The sequence below is a fragment of the Nicotiana tabacum genome, chromosome 9 (genome assembly GCF_000715075.1).
Source record: "Nicotiana tabacum cultivar K326 chromosome 9, ASM71507v2, whole genome shotgun sequence".
NCBI classification, from domain to species: Eukaryota; Viridiplantae; Streptophyta; class Magnoliopsida; order Solanales; family Solanaceae; genus Nicotiana; species Nicotiana tabacum.
The window spans coordinates 119025251-119037042 of record NC_134088.1 but is presented as its reverse complement, the minus strand read 5'-3'; the positions used below and the strand labels follow the sequence as shown (position 1 = coordinate 119037042).

General features: G+C 37.6%; 1 protein-coding gene across 1 annotated transcript; it reads left to right on the top strand.

Annotated features, from left to right (window-relative positions):
• Positions 1–5642: 5642 nt before the first annotated feature.
• LOC107788279 (ubiquitin carboxyl-terminal hydrolase 24) lies at positions 5643–11792 on the top strand. Its single transcript, XM_016609952.2, has 7 exons — positions 5643–5976; positions 8324–8950; positions 9032–9219; positions 9465–9724; positions 9941–10086; positions 10985–11161; positions 11244–11792. Exons 1-7 carry the CDS (start codon positions 5962–5964, stop codon positions 11430–11432), a joined length of 1602 nt encoding a protein of 533 aa, XP_016465438.2. The 5' UTR covers positions 5643–5961; the 3' UTR covers positions 11433–11792.

The window sequence follows — 11792 nt, the reverse complement described above, 5'->3', positions numbered from 1 at the left end:
GGGTCTCATACTGAGTTACTGACATACTACCATGATGGAGATGCTCAAACTGCTTGCAGTAATCCTCTCTCAATGTGATAGGGAGGAACTTCTCTAGAAATAGTCGTGAGAACTGCTCCCAAGTAAGTGCAGGCGAACCAACTGGTCTAGTAAATACATAATTTTTCCACCACCTCTTGGCGGAACCAGTCATATGAAACACAGCAAAATCAACCCCATTGCTTTCGACTATCCCCATGTTCTGCAATACTTCATAGCAGCGGTCAAGAAAATAATGTGGGTCCTCAGAAGGTGTACCACTAAAATGGATTGGAAATAGCTTGGTAAACTTGTCCAACCTCAACAAAGCCTCAGAAGACAAAGCAGGCCTATCACCGGCCTATGCTGCAACAACTGGTTAAACTACCATAACTGGATGGGCTATTGGAGCCTGATACTGGGGAGTTGTCTGCCCCGGGGCGGGAGTAGTAGGAGTTTGTGCTCCTCCCCCAGCCTGTGAGATGTCTGGTGCCACTGGAAATGTACCATTTTGGGCCACACCCTCCATAAGACACACCAAACGGACTAGAGCGTCCTAAAGCACTAGAGTAGCATTGAGCCCTTCCGGGACCTGAACTGGTCCAACAGATACAGTCAGAGCTGGAACCTCTGCTCCCAAATCCACCTGAGGTTTTACAATAGGTGTTGTTGCTTGAGCTCTAGATTGAGCTCTGCCTCTACCTCGGCCTCTGGCGTGACCTCGGCCTCTGCCCCTGGTCGTAGTTGCCACTTGGGGCTCTAGTCCCTGTCCGTTGGTAGATGTATTATGTGTTCTCACCATCTGGGAGAGAATAAGAGCATAATGGTTCAATCATCGATGATAGAATAAAATCGCACGATAGAATAAGAAAGAAGTGATATTGTTCCTAAACTTCATAGCCTCTGAGAGATAAGTACAGACGTCTCCGTACCGATCCTTCAGACTCTACTAAGCTTGCTCGTGACTCGTGAGACCTATGTAACCTAGTGCTCTAATACCAACTTGTCACGACCCGAAATTCCCACCTTCTTGACCGTGATGGCGCCTAACATTTCACTTGCTAGGCAAGCCAATGTTAGAATAATATTAGCCATTTTTAAACAATTTTTAAATTAATTAATAACAAATAAACAAAAGTGAAAATAAAGTCTGAAATAAAGTGAATAATTCATAATAATAGCGATGTCTAAATATCATCCCAGAACTAGTGTCACAAGTGCATGAGCTTCTAGAATAATAAAAACAAGGGTCTGAAATAAAAATAAAACTGTCTGAAAGAAAGCACACAACTAAGATAAAGTAGAAGGGGACTTCAGAACTGCGAACGCCATGCAGTTATACCTCAAGTCTCCTGCGAATAGCTGCATCCGGGCAAATCTATTGTACGTCATTGGGACCAACTTCGTTATCTACACAAGATGTGCAGAGTGTAGTATGAGTACAACCGACCCCATGTACCCAGTAAGTGCCGAGCCTAACATCGACGAAGTAGTGACGAGGCTAAGGCATATCACTTACATTAACTTGTACACAATAATAATAATAACAACAATAATAGAAATAAAACAGGTAACATAATTCAACAGTTGAAGCCAACTCGGCAATCATAACCAATTATTATTTCAATTAGTTTCCGTTGCGGCGTGCAACCCGATCCCACAATATATTCATATTTAATTTCGTTACGGCGTGCAACCCGATCCCACAATATATTTATTTTCATTTCTATTGCGGCGTGCAGTCCGATCCTTAATATATCTTTTCAATCAATTCTGTTGCGGCGTGTAACCCGCTCCTCCAATATATTCATTTCAATCAATTCTATTGCGGCGTGTAACCCGCTCCTCCATTATATTCATTTCAATCAACTCCATTGCGGCGTGCAACCCGCTCCTCAAATAATATAATTTACCAATTCTTATAAAAGAAATTTCTTCAATAAATGCAATAATTAATATAAAATTATAAGACAATAAGCATACAGTAATTATGATATATTTAGAAATAAGTGATGACAAGTAACAATTAATTATGGAAATTAAGAAGGAAATAAGCAATTTAATAATTAGTATGCTAAATGTCAAGTAGCAATTAAGTCACATAAATCAAATAAGCATGTAGCAATTATAGCATGGATTCAAGCCATAATATTGAGCAAAGAATATGAGAGAAACAATTAATATAAAAATTAATTCATGATTTAAAATAACTTATAATTTACAAATAATTATGCAAACAATTAATTTGATGACGTATAGACACTTGTCACCTCGCCTATACGTCGTTCACATGAATTTCACATAACAAATAATTCAATGGTTCTATTCTCTCAATTCAAGGTTAGTCACGACACTTACCATGCTTCGCAACCAATTTCAAGATTCTAATAAACCTTTGCCTCGCGAATTCGTGTCCGAAAGCTTCAAATCTAGTCACAAATAATTCAATATACTCAACACGAATCGTAGGAATTAATTCCATATGAATTTACTAATTTTCCGGATTAAAATCCGATATTCATTTTAAAAATTGATAGTGGGACCCACGTCTCAGATCCCCGAAAAACTCACGAAATCCGAACACCCGTTTCGACACGATTTCAACCATATAAAAATTATCGAATTCCGACATCGGATTGACCTTCAAATCAAAAATTTTGTTTTTGGAAAGTTTAAAAAAAATTACAATTTTCTTCCATCCAAATCCAAAATAAATGATGAATATAGACATGGATTTATGAAATATAATCACTATATGATAAAGAACACTTCTCTAGTTCGAAATTGCGAAAAACTCCTTTGAAATCGCCCCTAGACCGACCTCTAATGGAGGGTTTGTGAAAAATGGGAAAAATCCCGTTTTTGGTCTGTTTTAATCACTGGCGTCAGGCCTTCTTCGCGTTAGCGAAGGGCCTGTCGCTTTCGCGATGTACAGCAGCCCAAGTGGCCTTCGCGTTCGCGAGATACCCTTCGTGTTCGCGAAGGCTTACACCCACCAGCCTACGCGTTCGCGAAGAGTATTGATCAATTCCCCTCCCCCAGGTCCACAAAGCTACGCGTTCGCGATACACTGCCCGCGTTCGCAAAGGGTAAACCCCCCCCCCACTTCGCTTTTGCGTACAACCCTTCGCGTTCGCGTAGGGAGAGTGCCTTCGCGAACGCGAAGAAGGAAGCCAGATGACAGCTGAAGCTAATGAAAAACCATCTAAGTCCCAAACCACCCGTAGCCTATCCGAAATTCACCCGAGCTCTCGGGGCTCCAAACCAAACATGCACACAAGTCCAAAAATATCATATGGACTTGTTCGCACGATCAAAACACCAAAATAGCGCCTAGAACTACGAATCGAACACCAAACCAAATGAAATCTTCAAGAAAATTTTAGAACTTCTATTTTAACAACCGGACGTCCGAATCACGTCAAACTAACTTCGTTTTCAACAAATTTGACAGTCAAGTTATAAATATAGTAATGGACCTATTCCGGCTTCCGGAACCAGAATACAGACTTGGTATCAACAAAGTCACATATTAGTCAAATCTCTTAAATCATTAAACCTTTAAACTTCAAAATTTCGACAACAAGCGATAACTCGAGCTAAGGACCTCCGAATTCGATTTCGGGCATACGCCCAAGTTCCAAATCACGATACGGACCTACCGGAACTATCAAAAAACTGATCCGGGTCCGTTTGCTCAAAATATTGACCGAAGTCGACTCAGTTGAGTTTTAAAGCTTTATTTTCACATTTTAATCAATTTTTTTATATAAAAACTTTCCAGAAAATTATACGTACATCGCATGCAAGTCGAGGAAAGCTAAATGATGCTATTTGAGGTTTTAAAATACAGAAATAATATTTAAAATTACAGATGACATATTGGGTCATCACACCTATTTATAACGATTAAGGCATCGAAACCAAGGAACTAACCATCATTACATTGCACTGTAACCAAAGTGGCAGACTCAATCAGGAAACGCGCGCGGAATGGAGCAACGTCTCGAGAAATCGCGTCATAATGACGTTAGTCGCCATGACATCATCCTGATTTGTGGGACTTACAACCTCATAAATTGCAGGTCACAAAAGGACACGTTATCAACTCGCCCCAGTCATCACGGCCCGTTCAGGTCATCCAAACACTTCAACCACATTATACAATATCCGCTCATCGAGCCCGCCTGAGGTCGGCCTCAATAAGCGGAGGGACTAACTTTATGGGACAAAATCTAGCCTAGAATATTTAGGGTAATATAGCATTAAGGGAGGAGTCAGCCGAGGACGGCCATGGAGCAGCAAGATTCGTGGTCGAGATGTCAACAATGATCGAGATGGAGCATCGCTGATAGAGTAGTAACGGCTAATTTTTGAAATAGGATTTTAAAGAGAATATTCTAGTGAATATTCTCTGCACTTGAACCATTAGGGTTGGTTAGAGATATGTCTCAAATAAACAAGAAAAGAGAGAGTAAAAAAAGGCATGTAAGATTCACTTGATAAGAACATTTTTTAGAAGAAAAATCTCTCTTGTAAAGATACAAAGATTACCTTTTTATCAAGATTCTTGCTCATATTATTCCACACTTTTCCACCAGATCCGAGAATAGTTCAAACAAACATAGGATTTATCTGTCATTCATCATTGTCAGGAGGAACATTCGACCAATCTGTCCTTTATTGGGTGAATCATCCCCTTTATTTATTTAAATATCATTTATTGTTAGTTACACCTCAATTATTGATCATTCTTTATGAACGTTTTGTGCCTATCATTGTCAACATTTCCCTGGATTTGTCCCATCTCACGCACGTTTCTAAGATTCGCATATATAGTTATTATCTTTGACTAGATTTAACCCATTATTACGTAAATATAATAGTTTACCGGAAACCATACTTTTTGGTCAAACAAATATCATATAAAAACATATTAATTCTAAGTGATAATGCATAATACTCTATTGATGCAATACATATCAATATATCTTTTTGCCTTTAAATATTCAGTGTACGAAAAAACATATTGGCTTGATTTATTCAAATTAGTGTTGCAAAGAGTATAGTGTTACTTTTACTTCCCAATTTATGTGATATCAATATTTTGAAATATTTTTTTTATCGTAGTGACATAAAAAGAATTGTAACTTATAGTCATATTTTTTGTATAATTTTTAAATATTTTAATTTTAATTTTTAAAATATTAAATTGATCTACTTCTGAATTAATCATATTTAATGCGGAAAACGATAAGTGTTACGTAAATTGGGATGCTTGTCATCATTTGCTTCATTTACCCTTTTTCATTTTTTCACCCACAATTTTCTTTTTTCACCAACTTTGCAGCAGAGGTTTTAGGCCTACAAGGCCTTTTATAATTGAATTTAAGAAAATATTTTTTTTAGATTTCTTATATATAAAAGAAAGATCTTTTATGTGTAAAAATAAATTTTTTATGTGTACAAAAAAAAAATTATAAAACTAAAAAAAAAAATTATAAAAAGCCAAAAAATCAATTGACTCCTTTCCAATACCTTGCTTTAACCCCCAATTATTTTTTACATATCTGTCATTTTTTTCCTTTTCCTCAAAAAAACCTCTGCAAGATTTCCTATTTTGCATCTCTGAGTCTCTGACCAGACCCCACCCACTCCCCCTCATCACTCCACCCCCTCCACTCCACTCTCTTCCTTAGAGAGCCAAACCCTAAAAACTCCCGCCACCCCCACTAACCCCCCACCCCCAAACCCACCCACCTATCTCACTCTGTGAGCTCAAATTACTGTTTTTCCCTATATTTTCATGTCTTCTTTCATTTTTGCAGCTGCTTTGCTCTGTTCTACTCATTTTTCATGTGCTCTGCTTCACCAGATTCAACCCCTCTTCTCTGATTGCCTCTACTATGGATTCCATTTGAGGGTTTTGTCCACCCTTGGAAGATGAATGATCAAAAGGTACTCAAAGACTTGACCTTTTTTGCATAACTGTACATTTTGAGGTGTGATTTTTCTACCCTTTTAAGGGTTTTTTAGAATTGGGAAATTTGATGCCCTTTTTACTGCAAATGATTCCTAAAGGTACGCAACGACTTGACCTTTTTAACATAGCTCTACATTTTGTTGTATGTTTTTTCAACCCTTTTAAGGGGTTTTCAGGAATTGGGAAACTTGAGGCTTTTTTTGACTAAATGATTCCAACCCCCACACCCACCCCAGAAAAAAAGTTTTTTTTTAAAACTTCTGTTTGATAGGTTATGTGCAGTTGCTTTATGGGGTTTGAGTAAATTGAATAGCTAGGAGAATGATGCTAACTATCAGAAGAAAGAATAAAGAAAAAAGATAAAATTTTGCTGATTTTCTTTTGGGTTCTATATGGTTGTGCTTGGTGCTATAGAGATGAAGAGAAATTAATGAAATCTTGAGTAGCTAGAAAATGATTCCGACGCTATTCTTTAACAAAAGATGTGGAGATCTCACTTCGAATTCCCAGCTTCAGCACTCAGTGATGCTCCATCTACTCTGGCATTGGTGGGCTTGCTGTGAGCTGTAGCAGGCTGTCTGATGGAATGTCAGTTGCACGGGAGCTGGCTAGGACACCACTAACAATTAGAAGCAAGAAAAACAAACAAAGACAAAAATGAGAAGCGGAGGATTTAAATGGAAAAGTCTTGTTTGTTTAACCTTGATTCTGTATGGTAGCTTCATGTGTTAGAGAAATGGGGGAGAATTTGTAAAAAAAAAAAAAAAAAAAAAAAGGCTTACACTACTCCTTTGCTTGTGTGCTTGTGGGTTATAGTAGGTTAACCGGTGGATTAGTTGAGGTTCGCATAAGGACACCAATGTCATAAAAAAAGGGGAAAAAGCAACCAAAAAAAGGCAAAAAGAGAAGCAAAAGCTCAATGGCAATTTCTTTTTTGTTTTTCAACCTGGGTTCTGTAGATATATGGTAGCTTCATTGTGTTAGATAAATGATAAAAATTTGTAAAGAGCTAGTAGATATAAATGTTGCATTTGCAGTCATCTGGTATCTATTTCTGAGATATGTCTCAACAAAGAGCAAAGTTCGCAATGCAAAATCAACACAGGTTCTTGCATTGGTAATGTAGATGATAATGAGCTGGTTTGCTGCTGGTGAATACAGAATGTACATAATCAACCATTTGTATTATATTTTATATGAACTTAATAGTTTGTTCTGTTTTTTTAAGTGTTCAATGGAGCTTTGCTTTTATATTATTTCAATTACTATTATTATTTTAGGTGACAAAAGCTATTACTGTATGCCTGTATGGGATAAATAACTCTGAGCAAATCTTCTACAATTTGGTGAATACTTCACTAGTTCATTGTATACTTGGACAATTAGGCTTGTTTAAAGATGTTAGAAAGTGTGTAGCAGGGTAATCTTGATTCTAGATAAGAGAATTTATTTTTATTGTTAATTAGTTTTTGTTGTCTGGGGGAATTATGATGTGAACAATGTAGAAAGACATTTTCTCATTTTTGTCATGAACTATTAAGACTGGATTGCACAATTGTTCTGTCCATCTTATAATGCTCCATTTTTCCTTCCCTTTTTCATGCCTTCCAGTTTGTTGGTAAATTTGGTGACAATTCTGAAAACATCTCTCTTGAAATCAACAGTTCCCAGTTTCTACAATATCTCCAACCTAAAGTTCTTCTGTTGTCATACTTGTGTGAGTAGTCTACTGGCTTCTGCTTTTTTTCCACTTTTGGGAGTCCACTAGTTTGTTTATTAGCTACTGATTTGGGATGAAATCAGTGTTATCAAAGGCGAAAAGCGCAAAAAAGCTCTAAGGTCCTTTGGGGCTTTAACCGCAAAGCGCAAATAAAGCACGGGCTTTAATAAAAAAAGGCACAACCGGAGAAAAAGTAAAAATATGCATATGTAGTCTAAGAACAATAATTATAAGCATGAATAACAAATATATGGACAAAGAAATTGAAAAAAAAAAGATTACGATAAAGTGAAATATCAATTATTTAGTGTCGCCTCTTCAGGATTACGCTCATTGGCAAGTAAAAGTATGACTTAGAGCCTTGATGCGACACTGAAGCGCCCACAAAGCGAGGCGAAGCGCTCAACATGTTTTGAGCCTCGCTTCAGGGCTTAAGCGCGCTTTAAGCGCGCCTTTGACAACACTGGATGAAATTGCTTTGATGCTATTAGTACATCTTCCTCGAACTAGAAAAAATTGCGTTCTGGTTATGTTGCTTCTTGCATCTCTTTTGTGGTTCGGTATATTTGGTTTACCAACTATTTTTTTCTTTTTATCATCAGGTGTTGATTTTTGGGTCATTTACGGAAGATGAGATTAAAACTTTGCAAAGTCAGCCAACAACAACTGATGTAGGGATCATATTTGGTTCGTTGGATTCTGCAACTTTGAAATCTGTGGGCCTTTTCAACACTAAATTGACCGACCTTGATCATTCTAAGAAACCTCAGCTACCAGAGCTTGCTCATAAAGAGAATGTCGCCGAGGGTCATAGCAGTATAGGGAAAACCATAAAGTCAGCAGGCAAAACTATAAATGAATATGGTAGTTCTAGTTTTACAAATCCTGATTACAATAGGAGCGTGACAGATTTGAAAACTTTCCGCGAAGAATTACATCCAACAGTGAACACCGGAAGTACTTATGATTCAGCAGAGAAATCAAGCTTGTCTCAATCGTCTCACAGTGTGGAAGACGTTAATTTGACTAATCAACTCAAAAACTATAACTTGCTGAATGGTAGACATAAATCTTTAAATGGGTCTGTTGTGGTTTTCAGAAGTTTGTTAGCTCGAGGGTTGGTCAACTTGGGGAACTTGTGCTTTCTTAATGCAACTCTTCAAGCTCTTCTCTCGTGCTCTCCTTTTGTTCTTCTCCTGCAAGAACTCAAAACACGCGATATACCACAGGTATGGCGATAACATACTTGTTAAAAACTCTTCTAACCTATAACAACCTTAAGTTCCCAATTTTGGTTTTGCTAATTACAGGCTGGGTATCCCACTTTACATGCCTTTATTCAGTTCATCTCTGAGTTTGGCATATTCAGTGATTCAAGTATGAAGAAAAAGGAAACAATTTTTCCGGAAATTGGGCAGCCTTTTCGACCTTTAATGTTTGAATCTGTCCTACAAAACTTTACTCCGGATGTCCCAAATAGCTTGACAGGCAGACCGAGGTATGTTACTGACAGCATATAAGTGATTTCTTGTTTCTTACTTGGTTTTTCTTTGGTGCTATGAGCAACAGTTTCCAGTTTTTCTCAACTGGATTCTTTTATAAAGATGTTCCAATGAGTTTGTTTAGTTGAATTGCACCTAGCAACTGCAGTTTGAAGAGAAATTTGATTGACACGAAAATTTGATGGAACAGTGTCCTGTATTTAATCTTTCTGTATTTTTACGGTGGAATGGCTAATTACAGGCAGGAAGATGCTCAGGAGTTCCTCAGTTTTCTCATGCATCAGATGCATGATGAATTGCTAAAATTAGAGGGTCAAGTACCAAATGGTATCGGGAGAAACTCCTCTCTGGTTTCATCAACGGATGACGAGGAAGAGGATGATGATTGGGAGACTGTTGGCCCAAGGAATAGGACTGCAGTTACTAGAACACAGAGCTTTGTCCCGTCAAAATTGAGTGAAATTTTTGGAGGCCAATTGAAGAGTGTAGTGAAGGCTAAAGGTAAACCGAACGCATGACATTAGATCAGAATACCTTTGTATTTATTTAGTTATATATTTGCTTATGTGTTTGAATTTCCATCTTGGTTGAGTGAAATGACACTGGTGATCATTGATCCGCTACGTTTTCTTATTTCTCTTTTGTTCATGTAAGTTGTTTACTGTTGGGACTCTCTTATCCATTTGTTTAAGAGATCTTATTCATTGGTTTAACAAGGTAACAAAGCCTCAGCAACAGTACAACCATTTCTTCTGCTCCACCTTAACATTTTTCCAGAGCCTATTTGCTCAATAGAAGATGCACTTCGGATGTTTTCTGCACCAGAGGCACTTGAAGGATATCGAACATCAGCAGCTGGAAAGGTACTCTATTATGTTATGTGAATTTTAGAATCTCATGATGATTAAGTATACAGGTATATACTCGTCCTGAGGGTTATACCCTTTTTAGTATACAAGAATATGATCATACTCTGGCATATACTTTTTTCCCCTAAAGGGTTAAAAAGAAGAAAATTAATTTATTTTCTTCTGTATTAGGTGACATAAAGAAAACACAGTAGTGCTTACTTTTTCTGAAAAAGTCAATTAGGAAATTATTATGCTTATGGTACTTTTGTTCTGCCATTGTCAAGAAATTTCTGCGGACTGTCGAGGTGGTGAAAAACTATAAAAGTGCCCCTAAACATGCTATGTTTTTCGATAATGTAACAAATCTCAGGAGCACAAATGGTGAGCGTTAGATGCACAATTGAGATTAGGACGTGTCTAGGAGGTGCGCTTGCGTGGGTTTTTTGTGTTGTTTTTCTCCTTCAGATGTCTGGCATGTTCTCTGCAAAACTTAAGACTAAAATGTGTGGAGATGATCTTATACGGCAGATCAAATGAAGCATTACAATTTGAATTCTGGTTATATTTATGCTTGAGTATGCTATAGACAGTATCAACCAGAGTTCATGATGTTATGTATTATAAGGTTTTCAGTAAGTGTAATACCTTTAGAAAGATAACGATCATTTTTCTTACCATCATGAAGCAGCATTTAAAAATGTGAATTTTCAGGTGGCTATGCTTTCCTTTTTCTTCCAGACATTTGGTTAAATTCAAGTTATTTGTGGCAAGTTGCTTCCAATTTTCACAGATTGCTCTCTTTACGTGTTCGGGACTTAGACCCCTGACTGAAGTGTCTTTTCTTTGGATGTTAAATATTGCAAATATCTTAGGGAATACTTCATGATTTTCTCAATTAATCATATCTCAGGCCGAAGTAGTCAGTGCCAGCAAGTCTGTTAAGATTCTGGAGCTTTCTGATATAATGGTGTTGCATTTAATGCGCTTTAGCTACGGAAGTGAAGGGAGCACCAAGTTGCATAAACCCGTGCACTTCCCTTTGGAGCTTGTGTTTGGACGTGAATTACTTGCCTCTCCCTCTTCTGAGGTGAGATTATCTCCTTGTTCTTAGAAGTGTGGCGTTGACGAGTGTATCTAGTAAAGCGTATATTTCCATTTTATTACTACAGGTTAAGAGGTATGAACTCGTTGCGACAATCACTCATCATGGAAGGGACCCTTCAAAGGGTCATTATACGGCCGATGCCCGTCATCAAAGTGGCAAGTGGCTGCGTTATGATGACGTGTCAGTCACAGTCATCCCGAAAAGCTCGGTGCTGCATGATCAAGCGTACGTTCTCTTCTACAAACAGTTGTAACTTGTATTTGGTACTTTCAAGCTGCACTAATTGGTTCAACAATGAAAAAAAGAGATTAGGGAATATATTCTTGTACATGTATAAGAAAAGTTCAATAGATAACAGATGCAAATATAGGAGCAAAAGATGTAGAGGAAGAGAACCTATAATCAGTCACAACTCAGAAGAGCAATTTTGTGTTCGAGTTGATGTTCGAAAAAAAGTAGAGGTAGATGATCGAAAATCCCCCACCCCCACCACCCCGCCCCACCCCCGAACACCCCATTTTTTTTTACTCGGTTTTTACAGGACTGAAGATTGTATTCTATATTCTTGATGTGAATTAAACTGGGGGGAAAAAAAACAGAAAAATTATTGATC